The sequence below is a fragment of the Leptodactylus fuscus genome, chromosome 3 (genome assembly GCF_031893055.1).
Source record: "Leptodactylus fuscus isolate aLepFus1 chromosome 3, aLepFus1.hap2, whole genome shotgun sequence".
In the NCBI taxonomy this organism is placed as follows: Eukaryota; Metazoa; Chordata; class Amphibia; order Anura; family Leptodactylidae; genus Leptodactylus; species Leptodactylus fuscus.
Window position 1 is genome coordinate 248541517 of NC_134267.1, and position 20930 is coordinate 248562446.

Genomic DNA, 20930 nt, shown 5'->3' on the forward strand with positions numbered 1-20930 from the left:
CCTCAGGATTACAATTCCCCCTCTACCCCTGCCCCAGCCCATCGGCCTCCAGCTATGAACAACCCTGTCCCTAGACAACGACCTACTGGAAGAATGCTAGAGCGCAGATGTTTTGGGTGCGGGCGGCCTGGACATTTGCAAGCTAGTTGCCCTGTTAACATGGGGGCACGGGCCACCGTGGCATCCCGGCCTATTCACTACCTGGGAACCACCCCTAGGACAGAAAGTTTGGCCCCATTTCCAGATGACTCCATGAATGACCCATCTGTTCCACCTCCAGGGGTCTATGGGATTCAGCCTTCCGCCACACATCCCGCAAACCTTCAGAGGAAGCACTTGCAGGAGGTCCTACTGGATGGCCGAACAGTTGTTGGATTCCGGGACTCGGGAGCTTTCCTAACGGTAGCGGACCCCCGAGTTGTGCGACCCGAGGCCCTAGAGGAGGGCCCTGGCATTTCTATCAAGTTGGCAGGGGGTACTCGGAAACGTATTCCTAAAGCTACCGTGGAACTCGACTATGGTTATGGACCAAAACGATGCACAATTGGTGTGATGAGCGGGCTGCCGGCCGATGTTCTGTTAGGCAACGATGTTGGAAATCTACAGTGCCACTTTGTGGGAGCAGTGACCCGAAGCCAAGCTCAGAGAGACGCCAACATGGATCGACCGGATTTTCTGACAGATGCCAGCCCTTCAACCCTACAACTTTACCATTAAGTACCGCCGAGGGAACCAACACCAGAACACGGATGGGTTATCCCGGCAGGAGGAAATATGAGCTATAGAGACTGATGTGCATTCCCCAATTTACCTGTGTAGGCCAATTGTGTCATGCACATGTTTTGAGAGGGGGAGGGGTTGTCACGGGATGGTTAGAGTCTATACTATAGGCAATGTGTAATATATATTTCATGTGGAATGTATTCTCTAACCTGTTGTAAACATCAGTGTGTAGTTGGCTGATTAGGGTCTAGTGTGTTAGCACATTGTATGCAAATACCTCTAACTAGTGAGGACAATGGGTGGAGATAATCTGATCAGTGTCTCCAAGAAGATGTTGGATGGTGCATTGTCCATAGTAGACAGGGAGTCTGCTCTCCTTGGTATAGGTGAGGGGGGAAGGATCTGTGACTCAGCCCTTCCCCCCCACAGATATAGGTGTAACAGTCTTAGTATATAGTTGTAGCTAGCAGTTAGTATGTGTTAGCCGGCCTGTGCACAGCTCTGCAGAGAGCCAGGATTTAGTTACAGGACCAAGGAACCAAAGTTATCATTGGATTGTGACTTCTGTGGACTTATTGTTATTACGGTTGATGTGACCGCCGCCGGCTACTAACTTTGTGGATTACAATAAATTGCTGTTGTCTCCCGACCTCTTGCGTCCCTGTTGATTCAAAAGACCATCCGGAGGAAGACGTATACCTTTGCTCCGTGACAGGGTGTATAATAGTGACCGGTATATATAATATATAAGGGGGGTGTATAATAGTGACCAGTATATATAATATATAAGGGGGAGTGTATAATAGTGACCAGTATATATAATATATAAGGGGGTGTATAATAGTGACCAGTATATATAATATATAAGGGGGGTGCATAATAGTGACCACTATATATAATATATAAGGGCGGGGTGTATAATAGTGACCAGTATATATAATATATAAGGGGGGGGTGTATAATAGTGACCAGTATATATAATATATAAGGGGAATGTATAATAGTGACCAGTATATATAATATATAAGGGGGGGTGTATAATAGTGACCAGTATATATAATATATAAGGGGGGGGGGTGTATAATAGTGACCAGTATATATAATATATAAGGGGGGGGGTATAATAGTGACCAGTATATATAATATATAAGGGGGGGGTGTATAATAGTGACCAGTATATATAATATATAAGGGGGAGTGTATAATAGTGACCAGTATATATAATATATAAGGGGGGGGGTTGGTATAATAGTGACCAGTATATATAATATATAAGGGGGGGTGTATAATAGTGACCAGTATATATAATATATAAGGGGGGTGTATAATAGTGACCAGTATATATAATATATAAGGGGGGGTGTATAATAGTGACCAGTATATATAATATATAAGGGGGGGGTGTATAATAGTGACCAGTATATATAATATATAAGGGGGGTGTATAATAGTGACCAGTATATATAATATATAAGGGGGGGTGTATAATAGTGACCAGTATATATAATATATAAGGGGGGTGTATAATAGTGACCAGTATATATAATATATAAGGGGGGTGCATAATAGTGACCAGTATATATAATATATAAGGGCGGGGTGTATAATAGTGACCAGTATATATAATATATAAGGGGGGGTGTATAATAGTGACCAGTATATATAATATATAAGGGGGGTGTATAATAGTGACCAGTATATATAATATATAAGGGCGGGGTGTATAATAGTGACCAGTATATATAATATATAAGGGGGGTGTATAATAGTGACCAGTATATATAATATATAAGGGGAATGTATAATAGTGACCAGTATATATAATATATAAGGGGGTGTATAATAGTGACCAGTATATATAATATATAAGGGGGGGGTGTATAATAGTGACCAGTATATATAATATATAAGGGGGGGGTGTATAATAGTGACCAGTATATATAATATATAAGGGGGGGGGTGTATAATAGTGACCAGTATATATAATATATAAGGGGGAGTGTATAATAGTGACCAGTATATATAATATATAAGGGGGGGTGGTGGTATAATAGTGACCAGTATATATAATATATAAGGGGGGGTGTATAATAGTGACCAGTATATATAATATATAAGGGGGGGTGTATAATAGTGACCAGTATATATAATATATAAGGGGGAGTGTATAATAGTGACCAGTATATATAATATATAAGGGAGGTGTATAATAGTGACCAGTATATATAATATATAAGGGGGGGTGTATAATAGTGACCAGTATATATAATATATAAGGGGGGTGTATAATAGTGACCAGTATATATAATATATAAGGGGGAGTGTATAATAGTGACCAGTATATATAATATATAAGGGGGTGTATAATAGTGACCAGTATATATAATATATAAGGGGGGGGGTGTATAATAGTGACCACTATATATAATATATAAGGGCGGGGTGTATAATAGTGACCAGTATATATATACTATATAAGGGGGGGGTGTATAATAGTGACCAGTATATATAATATATAAGGGGGTGTATAATAGTGACCAGTATATATAATATATAAGGGGGGTGTATAATAGTGACCAGTATATATAATATATAAGGGGGGGTGTATAATAGTGACCAGTATATATAATATATAAGGGGGGTGTATAATAGTGACTAGTATATATAATATATAAGGGGGGGGGGTGTATAATAGTGACCAGTATATATAATATATAAGGGGGGGTGTATAATAGTGACTAGTATATATAATATATAAGGGGGGGGGGGTGTATAATAGTGACCAGTATATATAATATATAAGGGGGAGTGTATAATAGTGACCAGTATATATAATATATAAGGGGGGGTGTATAATAGTGACCAGTATATATAATATATAAGGGGGAGTGTATAATAGTGACCAGTATATATAATATATAAGGGGGGGTGTATAATAGTGACCACTATATATAATATATAAGGGCGGGGTGTATAATAGTGACCAGTATATATATACTATATAAGGGGGGGTGTATAATAGTGACCAGTATATATAATATATAAGGGGGTGTATAATAGTGACCAGTATATATAATATAAAAGGGGGGTGTATAATAGTGACCAGTATATATAATATATAAGGGGGGTGCATAATAGTGACCAGTATATATAATATATAAGGGGGGGGTATAATAGTGACCAGTATATATATACTATATAAGGGGGGGTGTATAATAGTGACCAGTATATATAATATATAAGGGGGTGTATAATAGTGACCAGTATATATAATATATAAGGGGGGTGTATAATAGTGACCAGTATATATATACTATATAAGGGGGGGTGTATAATAGTGACCAGTATATATAATATATAAGGGGGTGTATAATAGTGACCAGTATATATAATATATAAGGGGGTGTATAATAGTGACCAGTATATATAATATATAAGGGGGGTGTATAATAGTGACCAGTATATATAATATATAAGGGGGGTGTATAATAGTGACCGGTATATATAATATATAAGGGGGTGTATAATAGTGACCAGTATATATAATATATAAGGGGGGTGTATAATAGTGACCAGTATATATAATATATAAGGGGGTGTATAATAGTGACCAGTATATATAATATATAAGGGGGGTGTATAATAGTGACCAGTATATATAATATATAAGGGGGGTGCATAATAGTGACCAGTATATATAATATATAAGGGGGGGTGTATAATAGTGACCAGTATATATAATATATAAGGGGGGGGTGTATAATAGTGACCAGTATATATAATATATAAGGGGGTGTATAATAGTGACCAGTATATATAATATATAAGGGCGGAGTGTATAATAGTGACCAGTATATATAATATATAAGGGGGTGTATAATAGTGACCAGTATATATAATATATAAGGGCGGAGTGTATAATAGTGACCAGTATACAGTCCTATGAAAAAGTTTGGGCACCCCTATTAATCTTAATCATTTTTAGTTCTAAATATTTTGGTATTTGCAGCAGCCATTTCAGTTTGATATATCTAATAACTGATGGACACAGTAATATTTCAGGATTGAAATGAGGTTTATTGTACTAACAGAAAATGTGCAATATGCATTAAACCAAAATTTGACCGGTGCAAAAGTATGGGCACCTCAACAGAAAAGTGCCAGTAATTTCGTAGCTCCTCCTCCTTTTGCCTCTAGTCGCTTCCTGGAGCTGTTAATCAGTTCATGGATCCTGGATGAAGGGATTTTGGACCGTTCCTCTTTACAAAACAATTCAAGTTCAGTTAAGTTAGATGGTCGCCGAGCATGGACAGCCCGCTTCCAATCATCCCATAGATGTTCAATGATATTCAGGTCTGGGGACTGGGATGGCCATTCCAGAACATTGTAATTGTTCCTCTGCATGAATGCCTGAGGATTTGGAGCTTTGGTGTTTTGGATCATTGTCTTGCTGAAATATCCATCCCCGGCGTAACTTCAACTTCGTCACTGATTCTTGAACATTATTCTCAAGAATCTGCTGATACTGAGTGGAATCCATGCGACTCTCAACTTTACCAAGATTCCCGATGCCGGCATTGGCCACACAGCCCCAAAGCATGATGGAACCTCCACCAAATTTTACAGTGGGTAGCATGTGTTTTTCTTGGAATGCTGTTTCTTTTTGGACGCCATGCATAACGCCTTTTTGTATGACCAAACAACTCAATCTTTCATCAGTCCACAGGACCTTCTTCCAAAATGAAGCTGGCTTGTCCAAATGTGCTTTTGCATCGCTCAGGCAGTGACTCTATTTGTGGCGTACGTGCAGAAACGGCTTCTTTCTCATCACTCTCCCATACAGCTTCTCCTTGTGCAAAGTGCGCTGTATAGTTGACCGATGCACAGTGACACCATCTGCAGCAAGATGATGCTGCAGCTCTTTGGAGGTGTCTGTGGATTGTCCTTGACTCTTCTCACCATTCTTCTTCTCTGCCTTTCTGATATTTTTCTTGGCCTGCCACTTCTGGGCTTAAAGAGGACCTTTCACCATATCCGGGCACAGGCAGTTCTATATACTGCCAGAAAGCTGACAGTGCGCTGAATTCAGCGCACTGTCGGCTTTCCCGATCTGTGCCCGGTGTGAAGATCTTACGGTCCGGTACCGTAGCTCTTCTATGGTCAGAAGGGCGTTTCTGACTGTTAGCCAGGAACGTCCTTCTGCCTCGCGGCGCCAATCGCGCTGTGCTGTGGAGCCGGGAGGAACGCCCCCTCCCTCTGCTCACACAGCTCGTCCATAGACCAGTATTATCAGGAGAGGGAGGGGGGCGTTCCTCCCGGCTCCACAGTACAGCGCGATTGGCGCCGCGAGGCAGAAGGACGTCTCTGGCTAATGGTCAGAAACGCCCTTCTGACTGTAAAGCGCTACGGTACCGGGACCGATAGCGCTTTACACCGGGCATAGATCGAGAAAGCCGACAGTGCGCTGAATTCAGTGCACTGTCAGTTTTCTGGCAGTATATAACACTGCCTGTGCCCAAAAGTGGTGAAAGGTCCTCTTTAACAAGAACTGTCCCTGTGGTCTTCCATTTCCTTACTATGTTCCTCACAGTGGAAACTGACAGGTTAAATCTCTGAGACAACGTTTTGTATCCTTCCCCTGAACAACTATGTTGAACAATCTTTGTTTTCAGATCATTTGAGAGCGGGCTGTCCATGCTCAGCCACCATCAAACTTAACTGAACGCGAATTGTTTGTCCAAAATCCCTTCATCCAGGATCCAGGAACTGATTAAAAGCTACAGGAAGCGACTAGAGGCTGTTATCTCTGCAAAAGGAGGATCTACTAAATATTAATGTCACTTTTCTGTTGAGGTGCCCATACTTTTGCACCGGTCAAATTTTGGTTTAATGCATATTGCACATTTTCTGTTAGTACAATAAACCTCATTTCAATCCTGAAATATTACTGTGTCCATCAGTTATTAGATATATCAAACTGAAATGGCTGCTGCAAACACCAAAATATTTAGAACTAAAAATGATTAAGATTAATAGGGGGGCCCAAACTTTTTCATAGGACTGTATATACTAGCAGGAGGACTCGGCCTCACACAGGTATATTTCATGTTTTGTTTGCTTAGTGGCCCCATAGGATTCGGTTCTGGTCTATTTTCTTTGTATAACTTCTCGCCGCTCTCCAAGATGTCATAAGTCCACAGCACTCTGCCCCTTTAAAGCTGATTTACCCCAGTGAAGAAAAATAGCTGGGTTGTTATGGAATCCTGGAGTAAAGCTGTGTGCATGTAGAGACTAAGCACCTGCGAGCTTCTATTGGCTGATAAGAGACATGTGACCGTGTGTATGGCAGTTGGAATACGAGTGAAAGATTTGCAGGTTTGTATTGGGTAATGCAGGTCATTGTTTTGGGAATGCTGTATCTCAGGAAAGGTACGTGTGAGAGACTTGAGGTCCGGTCTAAAACCTTCCCGGACACCTGATGTATCTGTGTGTCAAATTTGGTGAAGATCGGTCCAGTCGTTTGGTCGCACATAAAGAACAGACAGAAAATCATATATATATATATATATATATATACTAGCAGGAGGACGCGGCTTCGCACGGGTATATTACATGTTATGTTTGTGTAGTGGCCCCATAAGAATTGTCCAGTTTTGCACTGGTGTATTGTGTATGTGGTTTGTGTGTGTCCATAAGCGTCATGTGATTATGTGAATCTCATTTCTGATATCAGTGAAAAACCTGCGATCAGTTGTTATGGATACCTGGAGTAAAGCTGTGTGCATGTGACCTTGTGTAGCAGTGTCATTCACAGCGCCCTGCCTCTTTAAAGCTGACATAAAGTAGTGAAGAAAAATGGCTCGGTTGCTATAGAAACCTTGGGTAGAACTCTAAGGGTGCATTCACACGATGTAACGTGGAGCGCGATCTAGTACGTATACACGTGCCGGCAGATGACGCACTCAAAATGCTCCCATTCATTTCAAGGGGAGTCAGGAGCGTATATGCCACGTGATTTTGCGGTATATTGTGTATACGTGCCAGATCGCGCTCCACGTTACATCATGTGAACGCACCCTAATATGTGGTACTCTGTGCAGAGCTGTGTATCTAATCCTCTGGCATGTGGTACTGTGTGCAGTGGCGCATATATAATCTTCTGACGTGTGGAATTGTGTGAAGACACACGTATCTAATTCTCTGGTGCTTGGTACTGTGTGCTGACTTGTGTATCTAATCTGCCAGCGTGTGGTACTTTGTGCAGACGTGCATATCTAATCCTCTGGTATTGTGTAAAGACATGCATATGTAATGCTGCGCCATGTGGAACTGTGTGCAGACACGTGTGTATCTAATCCTCTGGTGTGTGGTACTGTGTGCTGATTTGTGTATCTAATCCTCTGATGCGTGTATCTCAGTTTGGATATCATTGTTGTATTGTGCATGTGGAGTGACCGTGTGTATTGCAGTTGGAATAGGAATGAAAGACTTGCAGGTTTATTTTGGCTAATGGGGGGGTCAGGGTGTTGGGAAAGCTGTATCTCTGGTACGGTACATCCAAGTGAATTTGGGCCTCATCTTAAACCTTCCTGGACTCCTGAGGTATCTCTGTGCCAAATTTGGTGAAGATCGGTCCAGTCGATTGGTCGTGCATAGAGAACAGACAGACAGACAAGAATTCATTTTTATACTATAGAGAGATAAGGGGGGTCTGTAATACAGTGACCAGTCATTATATTAGGTAACCCCATTATCTCTCTATAGTATATAAATGAATTTTTGTCTGTCTGTTCTCTATGTGCGACCAAACGACTGCACCGATCTTCACCAAATTTGGCACACAGATACTTCAGGCATCCAGGAAGGTTTAAGATGAGAACCCAACTCATTCGGACGTACCGTTCCGGAGATACAGCTTTCCCAACACCCTGACCCCCCCATTAGCCAATACAAACCTGCAAGACTTTCACTCATATTCCAACTGCAATACACACGGTCACTCCACATGCACAATCCAACACTGATATCCAAACTGAGATACACGCATCAGAGGATTAGATACACTGATCAGCACACAGTACCACACGTCGGAGGATTAGATACGTGGCTCAGCACACGGTACCACACACCGGAGGATTAGATACGTGGCTCAGCACATGGTACCACACACCGGAGGATTAGATACGTGGCTCAGCACACAGTATTACATAGAAGAGCTTTACTCCAGGTATTCAAAATAATCGATCACAGGTTTTTCACTGACATCCAAATAGAGATTCACATAATCACATGACGCTTATGGACATACACACAAAGCACATACACAATACACCAGTGCAAAACTGGGCAATTCTTATGGGGCCACTACACAAACATAACATGTAATATACCCGTGCGAAGCCGCGTCCTCCCTCTAGTAATATATATATAAGAGGGGTCTGTAATAATGTTATCAGTCAGTGTGTAATGATAGGACTGTTCAGCGCCGTAGGTCACGGCCATCTATGGGGTAAGATAATCCATAGGGTGTAAGGCACAAGTCCCTGTCATTATTTGGGGTCTGCAGACGATCCGAGTATCCCCCCCCCCCCCAGCCTTAACTAGCATCCCTGTTAGGGAACCTTCCACCTGTTCAAAAAATATAAAAATCCAGCCCTGGAAACGCATTAAAATAAAACGTAACTTATAATAGTCCATCTATGGAATAAGCCCCAAACAATAGCGCTCCGTCCAATAAATAACAAGGAGCAGAAGATATATATATATATGCAAACAAATAAAAAATAAAATAAATACAAAAAAACTATTAATTATACGCAGGTTTTTTTATTTTTATTTTTTTTATTTATTAAATTTATTTTATTGCAAATATTTTTTTTCTGTGTGTTTGTTATTTTTATTTCTGCGCACTCCTCCCTCTATTTCACATGATTTTTGCACCAATATTTTATCCGCGTAGGATATACACGTAATATTTGAGCTCTTGACGTCAGGTCATGTATGTGACGCCTATAGCGCAGGATCGGTGCTCGGGACGTTATTATTGGTCTTTAGATTGATCACATGATCGGCCTCCGGGTGACACGGCTGGCTTTGTTGCTCGGCGCTTACATACCGGGGTCGCTGCTCCATCTTGGATTACCGCTCCTCATATTCTCCTTCCCCATCATTATGCCGACATTCAGGGTTCGGGGTTCTCTGGTTTGGGGTGTATTTGCCATGTCTGACTTTCCATGAGCAGCGCTGACCAGGTCTTGTACTAATGTCTTCTATACATGTTTATTGCGTGTCTGATCATATTGCGTGTCCATGCTGCAATGTATTTGGGGTATATACACAGGGGTCTCTGTGTTTTGTTCTGTATGTGAAGGGTTAAGCACACCAGTGGGCGGCCATATTGGATCCAGGATGACAAGTACAATATACCGTATTTTTCGGACTATAAGATGCACTTTTTTTCCCCAAAATTTTGGGAGAAAAGAAGGGTGCGTCTTATAGTCTGAAGGTGGCGCCTGGCATCCGCTGTAATAGAGAGGCGGAAGCCGGCAAGTGATAGACGCTGGCACAGGTGCCGGGGCCTGAGACATCGCTGCGCTCCTCTTCCCTGCATGAAGCCAGCAGCGGGAGGAGTGATGCTATTCCGCTCCTCCGTCCCCCCCGCCGCTGGCTTCATGCAGGGCAGAGGATCGTAGCGATGTCTCAGGCCCCGTTGTCTATCCCTCCCCGGCATCCGCCTCTCTAGTACAGCGGATGCCGGGTCAGTATCCGTGGCCCCTTCTCCCCCGGGGCCGGTCCCCACCGGCCCCGTACCTGTGAAGTTGCAGGCCGGCTCCTGCGCGGCAATATCGCAGGAGCCGACCTGTTCGGGTGACAGCCGGGAGCCTAATGAGGCCCCCAGGCCTGTCACGGCTATATTAGTATTGCAGCTGGGTCCATGACCAGCCGTAATACTAATACACAGAATGTCCCATACACGGCAATACAGTTGTATTGCCGTCTATGGGACTTGCAATCAAGTGACCGCAGGTTCAAGCCCCCGGGGGGGAATAAAATAGTAAAAAAAAAAAAAAAAAAAAAAAGCTTTAAAAATATGAAATAAATAAAAGTTCTAAATCACCTCCTGTTTTTTTTTCAATACAAGGTGATCTAAGCAATAGATATCCCCCAAAATGGTATAACTAAAAAGTACAGCTGGCCCCGCAAGAAAAACACTCTATGCATCCCCGTACGGCTGCAGGGTCACCTGTCAATGTGCAAAACTACAACTCCCATATATTAAATATTTTACCAGTTTTTGCTTCAAAATTTTTTTTCCCTATTTTCCTCCTCTAAAACCTAGGTGCGTCTTATAGTCCGAAAAATACGGTAACTTTGTGGAGTTCTCGCCATTTCTAACATGAGTTATGAGTAGAGATGAGCAAATAGTATTATAAACTGCAGTTTCATATTCCCCGCTCCATAGGAATGAATGGGAGCGGCCGGTGCTTAACCCCTTGCTGCGCCCGCTCCCATTCATTCCTATGGGAGCGAGGGATTCGAAACTGTGTTTCGAATACTAATTGAATCAACTCTAGTTATGAGTAAGAAGCCACGGGCCTGGAAACGCGTCAGGATTGCCTGTCTGTCTGTAATGCGACATGTATTTTTTGTTTGTTTTCATGAATTCTTATTAGACACATTGTTTCTGCTCCTTGTTGTTTATTGGACGGAGCGCTATTGTTTGGGGCTTATTCTAATAATGGACTATTAAAGGTTACGTTTTATTGTAACGCGTTTCCAGAGCTGGATTTTTTATACTTTCTGTATATGAGCTGCTGCTGCTTTCACCCAAGGCCGAGGGGTTGTGTCCACTTCTATTAGTTTCGGGGGTCCTCTTTTTTTGTGTTCTAACCTTCCACCTGTGACTGGGACGGCATCGGGCAGATTCTTCTCGGGTTCACAGGAGCTGAAACCATAACGGGCCCTTGAGATTTACAGCAAGTTCTTGGACCGGCCCTGTCTTACAGCCTCACACTCTGCTCGGCGTCTGCTCCATAGTGGAAGCCATTACTGTGAGGTTTTCTATCTGTTATGGAATCGCCTCTAAAGCAGTTCCCGAAACTGCAGCAACTGGCAGATAACAGAGAGCAGAAGAAGACGCTCCCTAAATCTCATAGTGCCCTCATCTAAGGCTCCCCGACATCTAAGCAGAGGCCACTACAGGGCCGGATGGTCTCGGCCTGATCTGGAATCAGGTTATTACACAAGTCGTCAGTATAGAAATAGATGAACTACAAATAGTCAGAATAAACCTGGTGAGAGCGAAGAGCGCGGAATATCTACATCAGAAACATGTCCAAGACGGGGTCAGTCCGAGAGGTCACAGTCAGATCGGGAAGCAAGCGAATATCCAGTACATGAGCCAAAGTCAGTACTCAAGTATACAGCAAGCGAAGCCATATACAGAGCTCAGGAAGCTAATGGGTAAGCAGTAATTAATAGCAGGCACATGGGGGGCAGGAAACAGACTTTACATCTCCCTCCTCCGCTGCTGGTAGGTTCAGCATCTCCGAGCCCTGACTAGCTGCAGAGTCACTGAAGGCTGCACGTGTCTGTATGGAAATCTTATAGTGCCATTAGTGAGAAGAAACATACTGAGGATCCCAACACACGTGTCGTGCACAGATATATAAAGTATATACTGATAGGGCCAGATCCCTCCATCCTGGGGCTGCAGGGCCTTTATACCCTCTATCTTTATATTTCAGGGACTTAGGAGCTGCTGGGGAGGTCGGGGATCCCCCTTATTGCTGCCCCTGATGATTGATGAGATCTTCATCTTATGTCAGTGTCTTCCCCTGCTGAGAATGGATTCTCCCGAGGACGGAGCGAAAGCCGAGTCTATTGGTGACCATCAGCTCCAGGCCTGGGGGTGGGGTCAATGTGGGGTGGAGAGGATTATCTTGGGGTGTAGCAGAAAGTTATTAGGGTCACCCCATAAGTAACCCTAGAAGTGTCTGATGTATAGACAGATCTCCAGCAGCTCATGTATTCCGTCACTGTGTGTTTGTGTCTCCACAGATGGATCCAGTAGGAGAAATCCCCCCGAGAGATGTCCCCTGAGTCCTCTGTATTCCCAGGACTGCCCGGAGGAGAATGTCCCAGACAGTCAGCAGGTAGGGGGCGCTGCTGAGTCCTGGGGTACATCAATATAGGGGGTGGAGCTCCTGCACTCATACATGTACCAGACAGTCAGCAGGTAGATGGCGCTGCTGAGTCCTGGGGTACATCTATATAGGGGGTGGAGCTCCTGCACTCATACATGTACCAGACAGTCAGCAGGTAGATGGCGCTGCTGAGTCCTGGGGTACATCAATATAGGGGGTGGAGCTCCTGCACTCATACATGTACCAGACAGTCAGCAGGTAGATGGCGCTGCTGAGTCCTGGGGTACATCTATATAGGGGTGGAGCTCCTGCACTCATACATGTACCAGACAGTCAGCAGGTAGATGGCGCTGCTGAGTCCTGGGGTACATCAATATAGGGGGTGGAGCTCCTGCACTCATACATGTACCAGACAGTCAGCAGGTAGATGGCGCTGCTGAGTCCTGGGGTACATCTATATAGGGGGTGGAGCTCCTGTACTCATACATGTACCAGACAGTCAGCAGGTAGATGGCGCTGCTGAGTCCTGGGGTATATCTATATAGGGGGTGGAGCTCGCCGCTCCTGCACTCATACATGTACCAGACAGTCAGCAGGTAGATGGCGCTGCTGAGTCCTGGGGTACATCTATATAGGGGGTGGAGCTCCTGCACTCATACATGTACCAGACAGTCAGCAGGTAGATGGCGCTGCTGAGTCCTGGGGTACATCTATATAGGGGGTGGAGCTCGCCGCTCCTGCACTCATACATGTACCAGACAGTCAGCAGGTAGATGGCGCTGCTGAGTCCTGGGGTACATCTATATAGGGGGTGGAGCTCGCCGCTCCTGTACTCATACATGTACCAGACAGTCAGCAGGTAGATGGCGCTGCTGAGTCCTGGAGTACATCTATATAGGGGGGAGCTCCTGTACTCATACATGTACCAGACAGTCAGCAGGTAGATGGCGCTGCTGAGTCCTGGGGTACATCTATATAGGGGGTGTAGCTCCTGCACTCATACATGTACCAGACAGTCAGCAGGTAGATGGCGCTATATTCAGACCATAAAGTGACTGGACCAAAGATATTACATTGTTTCTTCCCTGTTTAGGGTGAAGATCTGATGGATATTAAGGCTGAGGTTAAAGAAGAAGCAGAAGAGGAGACGGATTCCTGGACTGATCAGCAGTGTAAGGAGCGGAGACTTTCTCCTCTAGATACTACTACTCCCATCATCTCCTCATCACATGGCAATCTATCCCATCACTGTGTGTTTCCTACAGATGGAGCCATTGCCAGAAATCAGGGAGAAGATGTGACTGATATTAAAGCGGAGGCTGAAGAAGAGAGGATGAGGGGCCATCACCTGTGTAAGAGGGAAGTGGAGGAGGAGATTCCAGGAGGTGTTACCACAGGTACGGAGTCATGAATGGAGAAGGAGAAGTCCCAGGTTTCTTCAGGTCGGTTCCCCCTTAGAGCTCCAGTCCAGTAACTCTCCTCGTTCCTCATACCTGATAAGCAGGGGAGCAGTCCCGAGGGGTGAGGAGCTCATCTAATGTTTGGCGTCTTACAGGGCGTCCACCTGTTACTGGTAATAATGCTGCTGCTTATTCTGGACTTTCTCTCTGAGAAGCAGAGGATATTCTATGTCCAGCCGGAATGATCTCCGTGTGTCTGTCACTGAGGATACAGCAGAAGCTGTACTGTACTCTACTCCACATGACTGAGTGAAAGGACTTGCACCGACCTACAGCGTCTGAGCAGCCGGGGAGGCCAAGGAAACTTTTTTTTTTTTTTTTTTTGTACCAATACTTTAGTTTCCTTTTACTTATTGCCATTTGTATTGATGCACATCCCTGTTATCTGGAATCTGTTTGGTGTTTCTCCCCGGAGGCAGCGGACGTCCAGGCATCAATACAACAGTCTCCTTACCGAGTGACAGTGATGTAGTGATGTATACATGATATCTTATTGCCTGATTCACACCCTATGCAAATCATAGAACATGCAAATTAAATTTGTGCTAAAATCAATAAGAATCATAAAATCTATTTTTACTCTTACAGAAAATCCCAGTGCGATCTCTGAGGGAAACGTCATGTTATCAGTAAGTGATAAAGGAGAAGATGAAGATATGATGGAGCGCTCCTCAGGAGAAAACCTCATTACCCCTCATGTACATCCAGGACGTCACAGTACAGATCCATCATATAATCCCCCCAATCATGAGGAACCTTCTGACCCACCACAGACTGTGACCACAAGTACTGAGAAGAAAGGCGGGAAAAGGTTTCAGTGTGAGGAATGTGGAAGAGCATTTATTAATAGTGCAAGTCTTGTAACACACAGAAGAAGTCACACAGGAGAGAAGCCATATTCATGCTCAGAATGTGGGAAATGTTTTACTACGAAAGGAAGTCTTGTTAGGCATGAGAGACTTCACACAGGAGAGAAGCCATATTCATGTTCAGAATGTGGGAAATGTTTTACTATGAAAGAAGATCTTGTTAGGCATGAGAGACTTCACACAGGAGAGAAGCCATATTCATGTTCAGAATGTGGAAAATGTTTTACTACGAAAGGAAATCTTGTTATACATGAGAAACGTCACACAGGAGAGAAGCCTTATGCATGTTCAGAATGTGGGAAATTCTTTTCATGTAAATCGGATCTTATGAAACACGAGAGAAGTCACACAGGAGTGAAGCCGTATTCATGTTCAGAATGTGGGAAATGTTTTACTACGAAAGGAAGTCTTGTTATACATGAGAGACTTCACACAGGAGAGAAGCCATATTCATGTTCAGAATGTGGGAAATGTTTTACTATGAAAGGAAATCTTGTTGAACATGAGAGACTTCACACAGGAGAGAAGCCATATTCATGTTCAGAATGTGGGAAATTTTTTACTATGAAAGGAAATCTTGTTGAACATGAGAGACTTCACACAGGAGAGAAGCCATATTCATGTTCAGAATGTGGGAAATGTTTTACTACGAAAGGAAGTCTTGTTATACATGAGAGACTTCACACAGGAGAGAAGCCATATTCATGTTCAGAATGTGGGAAATGTTTTACTACGAAAGGAAATCTTGTTATACATGAGAAACTTCACACCGGAGAGAACCCATATTCATGTTCAGAATGTGGGAAATGTTTTACTACGAAAGGAAGTCTTGTTATACATAAGAGACTTCACACAGGAGAGAAGCCATATTCATGTTCAGAATGTGGGAAATGTTTTACTATGAAAGGAAATCTTGTTGAACATAAGAGACTTCACACAGGAGAGAAGCCATATTCATGTTCAGAATGTGGGAAATGTTTTACTACGAAAGGAAATCTTGTTATACATGAGAGACGTCACACAGGAGAGAAGCCATATTCATGTTCAGAATGTGGGAAATTCTTTTCATGTAAATCGGATCTTATGAAACACGAGAGAAGTCACACAGGAGTGAAGCCGTATTCATGTTCAGAATGTGGGAAATGTTTTACTACGAAAGGAAGTCTTGTTATACATGAGAGACTTCACACAGGAGAGAAGCCATATTCATGTTCAGAATGTGGGAAATGTTTTACTATGAAAGGAAATCTTGTTGAACATGAGAGACTTCACACAGGAGAGAAGCCATATTCATGTTCAGAATGTGGGAAATGTTTTACTATGAAAGGAAATCTTGTTGAACATGAGAGACTTCACACAGGAGAGAAGCCATATTCATGTTCAGAATGTGGAAAATGTTTTACTACGAAAGGAAATCTTGTTATACATGAGAGACGTCACACAGGAGAGAAGCCATATTCATGTTCAGAATGTGAGAAATTCTTTTCATGTAAATCGGTTCTTATGAAACACGAGAGAAGTCACACAGGAGAGAAGCCGTATTCATGTTCAGAATGTGGGAAATGTTTTACTACGAAAGGAAGTCTTGTTATACATGAGAGACTTCACACAGGAGAGAAGCCATATTCATGTTCAGAATGTGGGAAATGTTTTACTATGAAAGGAAATCTTGTTGAACATGAGAGACTTCACACAGGAGAGAAGCCATATTCATGTTCAGAATGTGGAAAATGTTTTACTACGAAAGGAAATCTTGTTATACATGAGAGACGTCACACAGGAGAGAAGCCATATTCATGTTCAGAATGTGGGAAATTCTTTTCATGTAAATCGGATCTTATGAAACACGAGAGAAGTCACACAGGCGTGAAGCCGTATTCATGTTCAGAATGTGGGAAATGTTTTACTACGAAAGGAAGTCTTGTTATACATAAGAGACTTCACACAGGAGAGAAGCCATATTCATGTTCAGAATGTGGGAAATGTTTTACTATGAAAGGAAATCTTGTTGAACATAAGAGACTTCACACAGGAGAGAAGCCATATTCATGTTCAGAATGTGGGAAATGTTTTACTATGAAAGGAAATCTTGTTGAACATGAGAGAATTCACACAGGAGAGAAGCCATATTCATGTTCGGAATGTGGAAAGTGTTTTACAGATAAATCCAATCTTATTAGACATGAGAGAAGTCACACAGGAGAGAATAATCTTGTTACCTGTGACGGAATACAGTAAAGGGAATAGCCATTTTTATGTTCTGTAGGTGGAAAATACCCGGCACTGCCTCTTGGTCTCGGTGACACAGCTCATGTTTTTATAAGACGCTGGCATTTTTTCCCATAGTATTTTGCATTTCCTTTTAGTATTTGTAGCCTAAACGTTGCAGCCAATCTGGAAGCCGCGCAGATCTTTCCATTATACTTCTCTCTGTTTATGCTCCACTCCCACTTGCATGGCTTCCTCCAGTGAAACAACCACTAAGTTGTAGAGAAGTGGAAGCAAGTGATTGCACCCAACCCAACTGACTAACCACAGAGACACATCCATCCAAGGAGGAAGTCCCCCCGCTAGCTCTTTATTACAACTAGCCAGACTCTACGGGAAAGAAGCCACCAGCTCTTTATCAAGGAAGAAAAGACCACCCTGAAGGAGAGGCTCGGCCCGGGTCCTCATATACAACCCCGAAGGGCCTTAGGATAATGTCACAATACGAAGCCATGAGCAGTGGGAGTACCAGGCCACTCGAAGTCGGATGAGGAAGAAACTGAATTGGCCCAAGTGCTGCAGTAGGAGTGGTCATATCATTTCTGATCGTCTCAACACCCAATATGCTAATTGTGCTCCATACTGTCAGACGGTGTCTGCTCAAGTCCAGCACTACCGACCTGACTGACTGGTAAAACTAACACCACCAATGGCTCAGGAGTGGGGGGAGTTAGAGAAAAACTACACCTATGCCAGAACCAGATGCCGAGCACCTACTGAAGGATGCAGAGAGCCGGATAGAGGTGGTGATGGGTCCTCTTTACAAACCCCAAGAGTCAACGTGTTACATATTATATATATCCAGTGCACATATATTAAATATATCCAGTGCACATATATTAAATATATCCAGTGCACATATATTATATATCCAGTGCACATATATTATAAATATTCAGTGCACATATATTATAGATCCAGTGCACATATATTATAGATCCAGTGCACATATATTATATATATCCAGTGCACATATGTTATATATCCAGTGCAAACATATTATATATATCCAGTGCACATATATTAAATATATCCAGTGCACATATATTATAAATATCCAGTGCACATATATTATATATATCCAATGCACATATATTATATATCCAGTGCACATATATTATATATCCAGAGCACACATTATATATATCCAGTGCACATATATTATAAATATCTAGTGCACATATATTATATATCCAGTGCACATATTTACAGATCCAGTGCACATATATTATATATATCCAGTGCACATATATTATATATCCAGTGCACATATATTATATATCCAGTGCACACATATATATTTATCCAGTGCACATCTATTATATATATCCAGTGTACATATATTACATATCCAGTGCACATATATTATAAATATATCCAGTGCACATATATTCTATATCCAGTGCACATATATTATATATATCCAGTGCACATATATTAAATATCCAGTGCACATATATTATATATCCAGTGCACATATATTAAATATCCAGTGCACATATATTATATATCCAGTGCACATATATTAAATATCTAGTGAAAATATATTATATATACAGTGCACATATATTAAATATACCCATTGAACATAAATATCCAGTGCACATATATTATAAATATCCAGTTCACATATATTATATATCCAGTGAACATATATTATATACTAGCTGGTACCCGCGACTTGGTCTGCAGTGATTGTAGCAGTGGGTATATACAGGCGCGGGTAAGGTTTTCGTACTGTGTATAAGGGATGGGATATGAAATGTAACTTTGTATCTTGTTGTTGCTGTAATTCAGAGAATACGTGAGACTTTTGTGTTGCAGTTACTTTGTATTTGACACCAATACTTAAAGGGTCCCCACTTGTCAGAATAAATGATAAAACATAACTTTTAATAAATACACTAATAAAACTCGTCCCTCCTCAGTCCTTCGTAGTATAAAAAATAAAAAATAGCCACCCTCTTTTTGATACTAAATCGGGTATAATACAGATGCTGAGTGAACACCGTGATCAGGAGGTAAGTATTGCTAGGTGAGTGTAAGCGGCTAGCTGGTCGTACTATCCACAACACCCCAATTTAAATCACATTACTTCCATATCCATAGTTTTGAAGGTGTAATCACTCTATCAACACAATTATTGGTGCCTAATGAATATGCAGCAGATACAATGTTACAATGTTAGAAAGGCACTAATGTATCTGGTTCTGACAGTGCAGGGGGTAAGTAGGTAAGAGACCTTGTTCAGACAGGTGGGCATATAGCAGTCAGTCATTCCACCCATATCTCTCTCTCACCACTAAACCATCCCCCTGCTAACCATGTCTGTGTCCATTTCTAATTCAAAATCAACCCCTACGCGTTTCCCTATTCAGTTCATCAGGGGGAGTAGATACTAATTGAATCATGCACCCGATGTGCGGTAAAAACCGCAGTTCGCGGGACCACGGTGGTTGGCCCCGCTACTTAAAGACTGACACTGGACGTTGTGTCCGCCCGACTCTATATAGAATGAGACGGGCCAGCCCCGCCCATGTTACACGCCCTCCTTGCCCTGCAGCACCAATCATTGTGCGGCTGGGCGTGAATCTCCTTCCAGGGGGCGTGGTTAATTCTCCGGTCCGGGCCGATAGCTGCTCGCACATGCGCGAGCTGGAAATAAAGCACAAATTTTTCTTCTACAGCGCTGCGTGATCTGTCCGCGCTCCAAGGGAGTATGTTTGTTAACCTTGCTGTTAACCACTGCCACCAATGTATGTTTGTCCACAATAGAGGCATGGGTCCATCTCGGATCCCCCAAACTCACAGTGTGCCCCTAGTTGTTACAGATTGACTTTTTAACAAACATATACTGATGTATAAGAGTCTTAATCCCACCACTTAGGGTGTATTCATGGGGTATGGCATTTTTTGTATGTGTATGATCACACCGTATCAATCCTTATGTCCAAACAAAATACCGGACAGGTGAGTATCATCTTTAGTGTTTCTAACTAAACACCTCCCGATGTATTCTGCGTAGCCACCTCTTATGTCCACGCAACCAGGGCAAGAACAGGGTTCCATTTGGAAATCCAGTTCTCCAATCTGCCCATTACAGATGCTGTGGTTTGATAATTCTGATATTGGATCAGTACCTTCGTACACTGCCCCAAGATGTCAAATCACGGTGTAGTACCATAGTCACTGTATCTATCTACTAACCCCCCATGACCATCTCTCTACCCAGGGTGGCACGGTAGGTCAAAATCATAGTATATACTCCACATGTCAGAGTGTAGCGTTTAATCCCATACTCCCACATCGATGATCACACATTAGGAGGAACCTACACACAAGGAATTCATAGATAGCACGAGTTGCGGCTTTTCATGGACACCATGGATGGCGATTTCTACACATGCATGTCCACCAACTACCGACTCTTTTCTATATAATACCAATAGGTAAAGTCCTATTCT

General features: G+C 42.6%; 1 protein-coding gene across 1 annotated transcript in view; it reads left to right on the top strand.

The window, feature by feature from the left end:
- The window catches only part of LOC142198388 (uncharacterized), a 279850-nt gene extending 261616 nt beyond the window's left edge, over positions 1-18234 (top strand). Inside the window, exon 2 of the mRNA XM_075269404.1 lies at positions 15167-18234. Within this exon, the coding sequence (XP_075125505.1) occupies positions 15167-17436 (2270 nt within the window). The 3' untranslated portion in view covers positions 17437-18234. The remainder of the gene's footprint in view (positions 1-15166) is intronic.
- The last annotated feature ends 2696 nt before the right edge of the window (positions 18235-20930 follow it).